Here is a 15562-nt window from a genome sequence, read left to right as displayed (position 1 = left end):
CTCGTCTCATGCCTCAGCCTCCCGAGTAGCTGGGATTACAGGCACCCATCACTAGCCCAGCTAATTTTTGTATTTTTAGTAGAGACAGGGTTCCACCATGTTGGCCAGGCTGGTCTCGAACTCCTGACCTCAGGTGATCCGCCCACCTTGGCCTCCCAAAGTGCTGGGATTACAGGCATGAGCCACTGTGCGCAGCCAACACAATGGATTTGATGTGTTTATACCTAGGGTCTTTTCTCCCCTTGCTGCTTTACTTTTATGTAACAGTAAACATCATGTATGTACATGTCTCCAGGGCATCCAACTGACTCTGTCCTCAGCTCAGTGGCCTTCGTAGTGCTGGTGCCTCAGCTTGTCACCACTAGCTAGTCCTTTCAGTCAGTCCAAAGCAACTACGTTTCTACTGACACCTCCGTTTATAGGAGTCCCAGGCACTGCTGGACGGGTGCAGTCTCCAAAGTCCGGCAGTCACGCTGGGGTGTACCTGTCTCCTATAGCCAAAGGTTTGCCCAGGACTAGTGAGGATGCAGCAAAGACTAAAACACCATCAGGCAGCTTTTCCAAAGCACAGAAATGGCTGGAATCCACCTGCCCCTTGCCCTCAAGAGCTCCGAGGTAGGCTGGAGCCCAACCTTTTCTCTTGTCCTCTCTGCCCGCCACTTTCTGGGCCTCTGACCGATGCCTGGATTTTTAAAATTAATATTTAAAATGTTAATAGTTTTCTGCATATAGGTCATAGACACTTATCTGAGGTGATCCCCACATATTTTATATTTTTGTGTTACTGTGAATGAGCATTCCTTGCCCAGTGTGCTTTCTCCTTAGCTATGAAAGATACGCTTTTCATTCCTGTCTGCTGGTTTCACAGCCTGCCACTTTCCTGAGCTAATCACACCAGACAGACTTTAAGCTGATCCCTGTGGATTTCCAGAGACCCAATCATCATGTCCAAGAAAGATAATTATGCTTCTTTTTAAAATATATCTTGTTTGTTTTGTGTTTTATTGTTTGTCCAGAACTTCTCAAATGTTACTGCATAATAATGGTGATACCAGGGGTCTTTGTTTTGTTTTTCATTTCAACTAGAATACTGCATTTTCGTCTCTGAACATAACTTCTCTCTGTCTTGCTCTAAATTGAAATCTGTATCTTCCCAGAGAAAGACACAACTTCCCCTGAAGATAAGACTGCAGACACCTTGAGCCTGACAGTATAAGATGATGTTATTTCTACATTTTCTTCCCCCCGAGACAGTGTCTTGCTCTGTCGCCCAGGCTGGAGTGCAGTGGCCTGATCTGAGCTCACTGCAACCTCCACCTCCCAGGTTCAAGCAGTTCTCCTGCCTCAGCCTCCCGAGTAGCTGGGATTACAGGTGCCCACCACCACGCCCGGCTAATTTTTATATTTTTAGTGGAGACGGAGTTTCACCATGTTGGCCATGCTGGTCCTGAACTCCTGACCTCGTGATCCGCCTGCCTCAGCCTATCAAAGTGCTGGGATTACAGGCGTGAACCACCGCACCCGGCCTGGGATGATGTTACCTTACATGCAGTTTGTCCAGGGACATGGGGAGGTGGGGTGACAAGCAACGTTAACAGGGCTGCAGAAGAATACTGTATAAAAGATTTATGTGGTTTCTGTTCAGTGTGGTTCTCATACTCTAGGACAGAGGTCAATGTAAATTTTGGTTGTGACAGATTTTTTTCAGTTCTCTTTGTGACCCTGATTCTGTCCATTCTTTTTATGATTTATGCCACACTTGGATGGTGATGAGCAATTATCACATACTTTAAGGCATTCTACTCATGTATTTTACTAGCTGACCTCGGGGGGGTATACCAGCCCAGCATGTATTTATAGCTCTAACAGTATCAGCTCCAGCGAGGACCCGGCGGCTGTAACTGCCAACAAGGTTTTCCCCATTGGGAACAGGACAGATAGACGTGTGGGTCCCACACAAATGGCAGGAAGATTTTGACCATATCAGTGTTTCTTAGCCTGTTTTATTTGATCACAGAACACGTGGTAAATCGGAGAAAAATAAAATCAAAAGCTACTGGACTCTTTCATCCCGTGCTCTCCACAGCTTATCTGGTCCTAAAACACATCCTGTCTTTCCCCACTTTTCCTCTCTTCAGGGCCTGATGGTGTAAATCTGCCACACCCAAAAGGAAGGGCGTGGGGAAAAAGCACTTTTGTTTTAAACACACAAATGGATGTAGCTGGAAGTGGAGGGGTGGTGCGGTGAGGGCGCGGAGCGGGAAGAACAGAAAGCTACTCCCTGAATCAATATTGTCGTTTTGAGATCTCAGTAATAGTTATTCTCTTCTAATTTTCCATCATATATGTGTAGATGGTGTTTCCAATTACTATATGAACACTATGGGGTTTTTAAAAACTATTAGGCAATAGTACTGAAAGGAAAAATAACAGTAAACGTGTAGGTTGGAGGGTTTGCCAGGGAGGCTGATTTATCTCTGTTTTCAGGGGCACTAGGAACATTATCTAGTATGACAGGAACTTCAGTGTTGAACCTCAATTTTAAAAGAACTTTAAATACAGTTATTCATTATTTCATTTCAACACTGGATTAGGCCAACTATTAAGTGTAAAAGAGCCAGTCAGAAGCATCAGCAAATACAATTCAATTAATTTAAAAAACCCAGAAACTTTAAACACTTGGCCCATTGAAAGTTAAATGGAATGTCTAGGCTCATATTTATATGACATAGTCTAGGGTGCTGTTTTAGTCTGTTCCTCCTTCTATAACAAAATTCCTTAGATTGGGTAATTTATAAACAACCGAAATTGATTTCTCATAGTTCTGGAGGTTGGGAAGTCCAAAATCAAGGCACTGGCAGTTTCAGTGTCTGGTGAGAGTTCACTGTCTGCTTCCAGGACAGTGCCTTGTTGCGTCCTCACACGGCAGAAGGCAGAATGGCAAAAGGGTGAGCTGTCTCCCTCTAACCCTTCCGAAGGGCACAAATCCCATCCTTAAGAGCAGAGCCCTCGTGGTCCAGTCACTCCCTGGGGCTCCACCTCTTAATACCATCACCTTAGGGGGTAAAGTTGCAACGTGAACTTTGGAGGGACACACACTGTAAGCATAGCAGGTACTGTGTCAGGACTAGGACTCAGCATAGAGTTGTACTCATGGGCAACAGTTATTACAGCAAAGGAATACACAACAAGATTAGCAACAACAACAAAGGCACAGGTGGAATCCGAAGAAACCCACACCCAGGCTTACGTTCTCTCTCTTCCGTGAGGAAACACACAGTGCATCCGCCTGTCTCCAGTGGTGAAGAATGCAGGGACGTGTGCGCAGTGTCTGTCCCCGAGGAAGCCCAGGAGAGGTGTTTTTGCTGGGGGCAAATCATGTAGGCGTCCTCTGCCTCGCAGCTACCACAATGACAGACTCCCACAAGGAAAGCAGATCCTCACCACAGATCACATTGTTTGTGCAGCAGTTGAAACACAGCAAAACCAGTCTTACCAGTTAGGGGATGGAAGTGCCAAGTTCCTGATGTCAGCCAAATGCCAGCCTTGCCAGCATGCCCTTATAAAGATGGCAGCCTCGGGCCTGCCGTGTTCACTGTTTTCTGCATAGGTACACAACCCACAAATGACACTAACATAGTGAAAACACATTTCGCAGCAGTAGTGTGTTTTTGGAGATGGGGTCTCGCTCTGTCACCCAGACTGGAGTGCAGTGGCACAATCATAGCTCACTGCAGCCTCAAACTCCTGGGCCCAAAGGATCGTCCCACCTCAGCCTCCTGAGTAGCTGGGACTGTAGGTGTGCACCACCACACCTGGCTAATTTTTTTATTTTTAATTTTTTTTGGAAGGACAGGGCCTCACTATGTTGCCCTGCCTTGTCTTGAACTTGTGGCCTCAAGTGATCCTCCCACCTTGATCTCCCAAAGTTCTGGGACTACAGGAATGAACCACCACACCCAGCCTGAATACAATTAGAGAGTTCAGAGCACAAAGTTTAAATGCAAAGTTGCCTATAAAAGATGTAATATACATACTTCAAAACACAACTACTGAGGTGGAAGTATAACAAATGATGAGGGAAGAACGATCTTTTCAACAAACAGGTACTGGGCAAATGGATATCTACATGCAAAAGAATTAATTTGGACCTTTCCCTCATATATAGAATGAACTCAATGGATCAAAGACCTAAATGTAAGAGTAAATATAAGACTCTTAGAAGAAAACACAGGGGTTAACCTTCATGACCTTGGATTAGGCAATGGTTTTTTTTAGATGTGACACCTAAAACACACGCAAGAAAAGAAAAAATAGAAAAACTGGACTGCATTAAAAATAAAATGGTTTTCAGATCAAAAGAAACTATTAAAGAAAAAAATCCACACATTGAGAAAAAATTATAAATTATATATCTGGTATGAGACTAGTATGTAAAATATATAAAGAACTATTATAACCCAACTGGAAAATGGGCAAAGGCTTTGAATAGACATTTACAAATGCAGATGCAAAATGGGTAAGAAGCACAGGAAAAGATGCTCAACATGATTTTTCATTAGAGAAATGCAGATCAAAACAACAATGAGATAGCGCTTCACATCCACTCAGATGGCGATAATAAAGATGGGCAACAACAGTGTCGGTGAGGATGCAGAACCTTATGCGCTGTTGGTAGGGATGTGAAATGGTACAGCCCTTTGAAATACAGACTGGCATTTTCCCCAAATGTCAAACACAGAATGACCATACGACCCAGCAATTCCACTCCTAGATACATACCCAAGAGAACTGAAAACATACAGCCTCACAAAAACTAGTACACAGATGTTTGTTGCAGCATGATTCATAACAGGCCAAAGCTGGAAGCAATCCAAGTGCTTATCAACTGATGAACAGATTTTTTAAAAATGTGGTATATCCATATAATGAAATGTTAATCATCCATAAAAGGAATGAAATATTGATACATGCAATAAAGGACATGAATGTTGTAAACATTATGCTAAGTGAAAGAAGCCAGACAGAAAAGACCACGTGTTCTATGATTCCATTTATATAGAATATCCAAAATAAGCAAATCTGTAGAGACAGAAAGTGGATTAGCACTTGCCAGGAATCAAAGGGGTGAGGAGAATGGGGAGTGGCTGCCGATGCTACAGGTTTCTTCTGGATGATGAAAAGGTTTTGGAATTCCATAGTGGTAATGGTTGCACAACTTTGTAATTATGTTAAAAACCTCTGAATTGTACATTTTAAAAGGGTGAATTTTATGGTATGTGAATTATATCTCAGTTTGTAAAAAGTGTAACAAGTGTTTTAACATAAATGGTAATTCAGGAAATCAGAAGTATAAAGATGCAGGATGAACCATACAATAATTTCCTCACATTCTTCTGAAGAACAGACTGAGGCCCCCCAAAACAGCAGTAGTTTCCTGTCCCTCTTTGGAAATAGCCAGGACTCTTCAGCCTGAATTAGAGGCTGTCTCATACTTGTCACAGTCAGGACAACTGAAAACTTTTTACTAGGACTCCTGATAAGTCAGCCTAATGGAATGGATGCTTTATATTCAGAATTCAAATGAACCAAGCAGTCTTCCCATAAATTACTCAAACTACCAGAAATCTAAACCAGCAATTAATTTAAACAGGGATTTTGTGCCCAATCACTTGGAAACTATTTGGCAGTATCTACAAAAGCTGACTATGCATACTCATTGATCCAGTAACTACTACTACAATGTTTATCCCCAACAAAAATATGTACAAATTTTCAGGAAAAAGCAGGCACAAGAATGTTCCTAACAGTCCAAAACAGAAGCTACCCAAAGTCCATCAAGTAGAAAAGATAAATTGTGATATATTCACACCATGTAATACAACAATATGAAGGAAAAAAAATTACAACTAACACAACAAAATGGATGAATCAATGTCAAGGGAAAGAAGCTAGACACAAAATATTACACACTGTATGATTCCATTTATATAGTGTAAAAAACAAGAAAAAGTAACTTGTGCCATTACAGGTGCATATAGGATTTACACTTGAGTTCATGTAGTGACCAGAAGGGAATACAACAGGACTTCTAAAGTGCTGATAAGGACCTCTTTCTTGATCTGAGAGCTAGTTACATGGATGTGTCTGGCTTGTGAAAATTTATCAAGCTGTAAACTTATATATACATTTCTGTATCTTTCGTTTACTTCAGTAAACAGTTTTTAAATGGATTGCTTTAACAGCAGACTAGATGTGGCTAAAGAGAGAATTAATAAAAAGGGAGAGGTTACTGAAGAGATTACCCAGAGTGTGTCAGAGAGAAAATAAAACAGATGGAAAATCTGAAAGGCAAACTTAAGAGACATGAGGAGAAGGTCTTATCAAAATGCTGGAGAGAAAAATGAAATAGACTGGGGCCTCTGAAGAGCATGGTGGGTTGACTTGTGTTTCCAGCCAAAGATACACCTGAGTCCTAACTTCTGAAACCTGTGAATGTGAACCTCTTTGGAAATAGGATATTTTACATGTAATCAAGTTAAGAGGAAGTCATGTTGGATTAGGGTGGGTGCCAACTCCAATGACTGGTGTCCTCATAAGAGGGAGCACACAGAGATAGAAGAGACATGAAGGGAAGGCCATGTAAACACAGAGACAGAGGTTGAGTTGTGCAGCTACAAGCCTAGGAACATCAGACATCACCAGCAACCACTAGAAGCTGGTGGGGGATGCTTAGGATGATTTTTCCCCAGGGCCAGAGGAAGCATGGCCCTGCCAACACGTTGATTTTGGACTTCTAGGCTCCAGAACTGTGAGAGAAGAAATTTCTGTTCTTTTAAGCCACAAAGTTTTTGATACTTTGTTTTAGCAGCTCTAGGAAACGAACACAAATAAATTACCCCTGAGAATGTTTGAGAGCTAATAAAAGATACCAATCCAAGACAGGAAGCTCAAAATTCCCAAAACATAATAAATATCTAGTCAATCTAATAAATACCCAGTAAATCCATCAAAAAGGCAATACAATAAAAAATGAAAGGTGAATAAGGTAGATAGAGTGAAAGTACAAAATAAGAAATAATTTCAATTCAGTGGTAATTAAAATAAATGTAAAAGAGCTAAATGTTCCGGTAATATTCAAAGATTATCAGCTTAGGTATAAACAACACATCAACAAATCTAAATGTATGCGATTTATGAGACACGCCTGAAATACGAACTACAAATCAACAACACAACCCAAAGGCAAAAAGACTTAAACATTTAAGAGAAGAGAAAAGATGAATGACCAAGAAACATATGCAAAAGCAGCTTGTGGGGAGGATAGGGTTGCTTGGGTAGGGGTGGCAGGTGGGAGGAATGGGTGGAAATGTGTGGAAGGAAATGGGTGGAAATCACACAGGGGTGTACAAGAGACTTAAAGATAACATGATTTTAAGAAATTGAGCGACAGCATGATGAAACCCTGTTTCTACTAAAATACAAAAAAAATTAGCTGGGTGTGGCAGCATATACCTGTAGTCCAGCTACTCAGGAGGCTGAGGCAGGGGAATGGTATGAACCCTGGAGGCAGAGGTTGCAGTGAGCCGAGATTGTGCCACTGCATTCCAGCCTGGGCAACAGAGCGAGACTCCATCTCTAAAAAAAGAGAGTGACAGGTACTTGGATGTTAATTGTATAGTTGTTATTCATCCTTTATTTATATATCTGAAAATTGTATCTATTCAACATTTAATTTTTTAAACTTGAAAAGTTAAATACAAGTTTTCAACATTATGGTAAGTCTTGCTTAATCATTCCTCACTCGTATGCACCTCTTTTTAGTTACGAGGACCTGGTTTATTCCAAACACTTCTCTCTTTTCCATGAGTTTTCAAGAAGTTAATCATTTCTTGATATTTCCATTCTGATTCTAATATCTGCTCATCATAACCACAGAGGAGTCATAACTTGTCTGAATCTTTGAGGAAATGGTCATTCATTTTCTTCCAGCCCTCAGGAGGCGGCTCTAGTCTGTAGTTCTGCTTGACCCTGCTAATTGTCAGAGAAGCAGATCTAATGTTCCTTCTCTCTATAGAATCTCTACTCTCAGGTCGTTCTTCCCTTCCTGCCACTAAGCATTTTCAATAACGTTATTCATCAATAACATTATTCAATAACAGCTAACTTTAGTCCTGTTAGCAATATCAAACATTTCACATACTGTTGCTTCTCAACTTTTTGGTCAAGATCAAGTATAATATCTATTCTTATCAATTTAATATCTGAGCCATCCTCTATCTGAAGACAAGAGATTAAATGCATTTTTGGAGCAGCGAGATACAATAGGAGCTTGCTCCAACCCCACACATGGACATGGTATTGCAGTATCTCCTAGAACGCTGCGCCTTCCCTGCTCCAAAAAACATTCACATACTAGACCATGCACAATATGCTCTAACATGTTATGGGAAGGAGAGTTATCCTTTATTATGCCAGCTGTAGAAAGATAAGAATAAATATATTTTCCTCCATATGTCCATTGTCTTAGGTTTACTTCCCCAGAAGCAGAGTTCCTATGGGGATTTTTGTTCAAGTGTATACCAGGGGGTGGTCTCAGGAGAACAGCGCAGGAGACATGCTGAGCAAGAATGTGGGCTCAGATAGAAACCAACTTCATTCTGACCTCACAGAGCACAATTACACTACCAAATTTATCTCACCTTGAGGCTAAGGGGTGTCAGGACTGTACAGAGTCTGCAATTCTACCCTACTTAACAACTAACAAGCCAGCCTGTTTCATGGATGCTGGCAGAAGACACAAGACTCTTGGATTAGAAACAAATGACTTTCTCTTATAGCAGAAGCCATAACCAGAGTGTCAGCATGATGGTTGAGCCAGTTCTCCCTGCCCCCCAGTACCCACAGAGGTGACACAGAGGGCCCATTATGGATTCCCGCACGCTCTGTGGGCTGCGTTATAACAGAGGAACACGGCGTTATAGCGGAGGAAGACGGGGTTATAGCGGGGGAAGACGGCGTTATAGCGGGGGAACACGGCGTTATAGCGGGGGAACACGGCGTTATAGCGGGGGAAGACGGCGTTATAGCGGGGGAAGACGGCGTTATAGCGGGGGAACACGGCGTTATAGCGGAGGAAGATGGGGTTATAGCGGGGGAAGACGGCGTTATAGCGGGGGAACACGGCGTTATAGCGGGGGAACACGGCGTTATAGCGGGGGAAGACGGCGTTATAGCGGGGGAACACGGCGTTATAGCGGGGGAACACGGCGTTATAGCGGGGGAACACGGCGTTATAGCGGGGGAACACCGCGTTATAACAGAGGAACCCTGCCCTTGGGGGATCCACTGCTCTTTAGAGAAGCAGCCCTGTTGTTTGTGAGGAGACATTGCCTTCTTCTTCAAGATTACTTGCTGCAAACACAACCTTGAGAATGGCCCATGTAAAGAGCAGAACCAGCCTTGCATTCTTGACACATCCAGCAAGAATGTGCAGGGATGCTCAAGATGCGTGGCAGATGGGCTCTCCTAATCGGGGAGTGGTCTGTCTCCAAGAAAGAGGGAGCAAATGTCCTGGAGGAGGGGACTTGTGTGGCTGTGGACAAAGCTATGGAGAAGGAACAGCTGTGCGCTGTTTTCCTTCAACATCCACAGTAGCTGGGGATGAGGGGGTACCATCTCCGAAAGAGGATTTGAGAAGGGCACCCTTAGCATCCATGCCACCTCCTTTTCCCTTAAAATCACAGATTTCTTTCAGATTCTATATTATCAATTACTGTCTACAAATTCTATTATAGAATTTTCTAAATTTACAACATATTATGCAAAGAGTTGTTAAGTTTCAAATAATGATTTTATACCTAATCCCAAGATTTGGCAGAGATAAATACATCCTCTTGCTGTTTTCAATCTTCTCTTTGTGTTCCTTTTTTCTAATTAAAAAAGTACTAAATTTTGGATTATCCTCTTACAAGAGACTTGTCATGTTAAAAGCTCATATTAGTTTTGCTTTTTGGAGAGTTTTCCTTTTTGGAAAGACAGAATAGAATAAAGAAGTGCAGCCTGGGCACGGTGACTCACTCCGGTAACCCCAGCACACTGGGAAGCTGAGACAGGAGGATTGCTGGAACCCAGGAACTTGAGACCAGCCTGCATAACATGGAGACCCCATCTCTACAAAAATTTTAAGGAATTAGCTGGATGTGATGGCACATGCCTGGAGTCCCAAGTACTTGGGAGGCTGAGGTGGATGGATCACGTGAGCTCAGAAGGTTGAGGCTGCAGTGAGAGCTATGATTGTACCACTGCACTCCAGCCTGGATGACAGAGTGAGACCCTGTCTTAGAGAGACAGAGAGAGAGAGAGAGAGAGAGAGAGAGAGAGAGAGAGAGAGAGAGACGGAGAGAGGGAGAAGTGCGCAGGTGCTGGGACATGCCAGCTGTTCTGCTTACCTGTCCTTAACTAGCCCTGTGGCCTTGGGCAAGTTACTTAACTTCCCCACTGTCCCTTGGTTTCCCCATACATTAAATGAGTCTCATAATGACCTTATTTCATAAAATTTTGTCGGAGCTGCCTAGAAAGCCTTACAACAAAGGTCAATACTTGGCATTTAATAAGAGCTCAAAAAATCTTTGATTTTGTTTTCCAAATGTCTCCAAAACTTCTTTTAAGCTACAGCAACAAAAACCATGGGCAGTCTTCTAACCACAAAAGGCAACATGAGTTTAAACAAGGTAAGGTATTGTTTTCTGATTTGTTTCATTTCTGATGCCCTTCCTGAATATGCCCAGGTTTTTCTTAGCCTTTTTGAGGAAGTAGCATATTAAGTTAATGTCTTCGGTGAAAATAAAACTTCCATATCCAATCTCTCAGTCATAAATGAGTGCTATCTGCATCATCCTGTGGGGGTTTTCTTCTTAATACCTTACCTAATGTTGCTTCCCCCTGAGTAAAGCATTGGGAAATTTTATATTCACTAAAGGCAGCCATAAGATTTGGGGAATTATATAATCAAGAATTGTATATATCTAAAAAGGAACATTATAAAATCCTCTAATTCAGACCACCTATAGTCCAAACTAAAGATGAGGAAATTGACTCTTAAAAAGATTAAATGACTCTTCCAAAATCAAAGATAATTCAGTGATTTTTTTCCTCTACTAAATGTTCCTTTTTTCTGCATTTCATTCTCACTTAAGCAACTTATTGTCTGAAAGAGCATCATGTAATGATATAAAAATGCAGCTTTCCAATCACACTAAGGGTCTCTCGATTTCTTCTCTTGCCCACCAATCAGGAACCTTTGCTGGAAGCTTGTTTCTGATTGGTGAAAGTAAGCCGTAACAGTGGAATGCCAAGGAGTAAACACAAAAGCGTAGCAACAACTGAGTTTGCTGTCTCACTACCCTCAGCCTAGGCCAACCTGGACTCCTTCACCCCAAATGAGGTGACCTCTACATTTTATATGAAGACACTGATTTACCATTCAACTGTGATCCATCTTATAACATGGCAATCCGATACAGACAGGAAGATAAAACTGAACAACACAGCTAAAATAAAGTGTATTCCCAGGTAAAATAGACACGTGCTTTAATTTGAAATGGATTCGTCCAATGAGTGTCAGTTACAAGGGCACAGAAAGTACCGGTGCAGAAGAGCTGTCTCTGTGGGCAGTGCCACCAGGTCCCCTAAGGGGCAATGCTTGTGCTGGGCGACATGACCCATCTTAACGTATAAACCCATAGCCAGGCAGGACGTGCAAACAGGTCTCATGGTGAATGCCATGCTGTGGAAAATGACATGGAGAATGGCTGTCTCTCAGCTGGGGAGGGTCTTGGTGTCCTAGGAAAGAATGTTCACGTCCTAGAGTCGGTGGTTGGTGTTCTATCTAGGCGATGAGGGAAGGATGCTTTTCATAATGAGCGCCTGGTGGGAATAGTCTCTTTTTGCACTTTGCTGGAGGAAGACATTTCTATCACCTTATTTTTTATTCTTGCTTACAGAATACACATTGTGGAAAAAGGATGAAGTTGACCAGTGAAAAGTTGCCCAAGAACCCCTTTTATGCCGCCATATCTCAATATGCTGCTAAAAACCAAAAATCCTTCCAATGGAAAAAGGAAAAGACTGGTACGAATCCTAATATTTAAGCTTCCCTTGGAAAATACTTTCACTAACAGTTCATTTTGTATGCTAGAGCAAACGAGACAAGAAATACTGTGTTTGATTGATTTCAAGGAAGTGGTTAATCATTACAGACCTTTTGAGTTTTCCCACAGGAATCTGTGAAATTCCTCATTTATCTGGTAGCAAATCATCAGTGAGGTCTCACAGATAGTTAGGTCTTGAGTTTACTCTCAGGACTTAAGGACATGCTTCTAGAAAACACAAGCCAGATGTCGTGTTTGTTCAAGAGAACAATGCCATGCTTTACTTGCAATTATTCTTTAAATACCTGATTTTCTCTATAGCCTTAAAAATATTATATTAGGGATGGATTGCTCATTTGGCTAGAGGAGCTCTCAATAAGGCTCAAATTAAGAATTTAACTCACCTCTCCAGACAGCTTTGCCCATTGAAGACAAACCAATGCGTAGACTTATACCTAGCCCTGCACTGCTAGGGCTCTACTTGGCCATAAGCAGGGTTAGTGCGAAACCAGTCCACAAGTATTGCTTTTTTTGTTTTTGTTTCTGAGATGAAGTTTTGCTCTTGTTGCCCAGGCTTGAGTGCAGTGATGCGATCTTGGCTCACCGCGGCCTCCGCCTGCCCGAGTCTCTCGAGTAGCTGGGATTACAGGCACCACCACACCCCCCAGTTTTGTAGTTCTGGTAGAGTCGGGGTTTCTCCACCTTGGTCAGACTAGTCTTGAACTCCCAACCTCAGGTGATCTGCCCGCCTTGCCCTCCCAGAGTGTTGAGATTTACAGGCGTGAGCCACCGCACCCGGCCCGTATTGCTTTATTATACAAGGCACAGTGTTAGGTACTGTGACCATGCCCGTTTTTCAGGTAATATTTCTTCCTTGAGCTAAGGAGGCCAGCTGTAGGAATGAGCACTAGAAAGAAATAGTCAACAGTGTTAGATGGATTTTATATGATTCATTACTTCAGGAGAGAAAATTCCTATTATGTAGTTAATGGAATTCCTTACCTTTCAAAAATCAGATCATTACACCCATGCTAATTTGGTGGATAAGGCATTGCAGCTCTTGAAGGAAAGAATACTGAAAGGAGACACTCTGGCATATTTCCTGAGAGGTCAACTATATTTTGAAGAGGTATCATTTTTTGTTTATTTGTTTTCATTTCCTATAATTCTGTTGTTAGATCCTGAGACAAAAATTTCATGTAGAGTTTCTTACTGTGTTATACCAGGGAAATTCTGTCCCATTACATAGACTATGGCTGTGACTTTAACAGTGGGATACAGTGCTGCCAGCTTGAGGAGCTACCTGACCTTTCTTCATAAAATCCATGTCACGAAAGCCATTTATGGGAGTCATTTTAGTATAAAATCCATTTCACACTATAGATTAAAAATCAAATTTTTATATATTTGCTCAAAATATTTAATAATACAAATTATATTATCAGGCCGGGTGCGGTGGCTCACACCTGTAATCCCAGTGCTTTGGGAGGCCGAGGCAGGTGGATCACCTGAGGTCAGGAGTTGGGACACCAGCCTCTCCAACATAGCTAAACCCCGCCTCTACTAAAAAAAAAAAAAAGAAATAGCCAGGCATGGTGGTGCACATCTGTAATCCCAGCTACTTGGGAGACTGAGGCAGAGAACTGCTTGAACCCAGGAGGCAGAGGTTGCAGTGAGCCAAGATTGTGCCACTGCACTCCAGCCTGGGTGACAGAATGAGACTCCCTCTCAAAAAAAAAATTATATTTATATTATCAGATATCTTCATATTAATAATTGAAGCCCTGATTTTTATCTAGTACTTAGAGGCGGCTTTAGTTGTTCTGGACAGCATAGGAGGACATCGCCCTCATTCTCCACATCTTGTTGTGATAACCTGGGAAGTAGACTGAGGCACGGCTATGCCAGCTGTCCCCCCAACTTCAGTAATGTAGTTTCGGTTTTTCACTGATTTCCCCGGGAAGACTTGAAAAGGGACAGACTGTCCTTCACCATTCGTTGACTATTTGGGCAGCTGTTCACCTATATCCCACTTACTCTCTCACTTTTCAACGGCACCTTCATCTATCCTGGCAACAAATGTTTGCTGAGGGCTCACTGTGCACCTATCACTCTGAGGATGGCAGAGCGCCATGGCAGAGCACGTGCTTCGTCAGCATGGGGCACGGCTTCAGATGTGGCTGCACTGCTTGTTAACCGTGTGTTTAACTTGGGCAGAAACACTTGGCCACTTGGTGCCTTTGGGATTACTTAAAGATCATAATAGAAATAATTAAATATCTTCTGGGTGCTTCTAGGGATGGTATGAAGAAGCATTAGAGCAGTTTGAAGAAATCGAGGAGAATGACCATCAAGCCACTTACCAGCTGGGAGTGATGTACTATGACGGGCTGGGGACCATTCTGAATGCTGTAAGTTAGTGTCTTGGTCACAGTGGTTAAGATTTCATTGTCGGTGGATTGTTGGACACAATTAAAATTATATTTTAATACTTTTTTTTTTGAGACAGAGTCTCGCTGTGTCACCCAGGCTGGAGGGCAGTGGCACAACCTCGGCTCACTGCAACCTCCACTTCCTGGGTTCAAGTGATTCTCCTGCCTCAGCCTTAAGAGTAACTGGAATTACAGGCACTGCCACCATGCCTGGCTAATTTTTGTATTTTTAATAGAGGCAGGATTTCACCATGTTGGCCAGGGTCTACTAAAAATACAAAAATTAGCCTGGCGTGGTGGTGCATGCTTGTATTCCCAGCTACCCGGGAGGCTGCAGTGAGCCAAGATCATGCCACTGCACTCCAGCCTGAGTGACCGAGCAAGACTCTGTCTCAAACAAAAATCAAAATATATTTGATTGTCCAGTATTATTTTCTTCTTTTGGGTGATGTTTGAAGGTTTGTGTGTCTGATGGATCTGGGGGTGCAGGGTGCAGATCTGTTCCTGCTAGTGCTTAGAATATCTTTTATGCTTTCCTTGTGACCACAAAGCAGATGTTGTATTAATGCATAAGATTTGTATATTAGATACAAACTATGAGCACACAGTAAAAGTATGCTTGAATGGAAGATGGTGTTTGTTAGGGGCTCCCAAGGTTATTGTAAGAATTATAAATGTGAAAGAAGTTCCTGGCCATTCTTGCCTTTTAGTCAGTTCTAAGAACTGTGCTGATTCAGGATAAGGGTTATTAGATGGGAGGGAGGAGAGAGAAAAGGAAGCCCGTATGGAGACTTAAATCAACGCAGGCAGCTGTAAAAGGAAGGAAATTTCTTATACCCCAGCGCTCCTGGGAGTGCCTGGAGAGGAAATGTACTTTTAGAGATTCTTTTCGTCCTTACCGCTTGCCCTGCAGGATCCAGGACAATCGTAACTCTTGGGACAGATGCACAGTATTGCACATCATGTCAGGCGACGGAC

At 42.4% G+C, this 15562-nt stretch overlaps 1 protein-coding gene and 1 non-coding gene across 6 annotated transcripts in view; both read left to right on the top strand.

Annotated features, from left to right (window-relative positions):
* The window catches only part of LRP2BP (LRP2 binding protein), a 30145-nt gene that overhangs the window by 6848 nt on the left and 7735 nt on the right, over nucleotides 1-15562 (top strand). Inside the window, exons 1-4 of one of the 5 annotated variants that reach the window (XM_033215849.1) lie at nucleotides 11245-11574; nucleotides 12006-12132; nucleotides 13169-13281; nucleotides 14450-14563. In XM_033215849.1, the coding sequence (XP_033071740.1) occupies nucleotides 12027-12132; nucleotides 13169-13281; nucleotides 14450-14563 (333 nt within the window). In that variant the 5' untranslated portion in view covers nucleotides 11245-11574; nucleotides 12006-12026. Of the gene's footprint in view, nucleotides 1-11244; nucleotides 11575-12005; nucleotides 12133-13168; nucleotides 13282-14449; nucleotides 14564-15562 lie in introns of those variants that run through there. The other 4 variants (XM_033215847.1, XM_033215848.1, XM_033215850.1 and 1 more) reach the window with 4 other exon arrangements.
* Nucleotides 8205-8392, top strand: LOC117086560. Its single transcript, XR_004438452.1, has one exon. It is a non-coding gene; the product is annotated as a U2 spliceosomal RNA (small nuclear RNA).

Source organism: Trachypithecus francoisi, unplaced genomic scaffold, assembly GCF_009764315.1.
Source record: "Trachypithecus francoisi isolate TF-2019V2 unplaced genomic scaffold, Tfra_2.0 Lachesis_group1, whole genome shotgun sequence".
NCBI classification, from domain to species: Eukaryota; Metazoa; Chordata; class Mammalia; order Primates; family Cercopithecidae; genus Trachypithecus; species Trachypithecus francoisi.
Note: the sequence above shows the minus strand (reverse complement) of the source record. Positions and strands in the feature narration are given on the sequence as shown.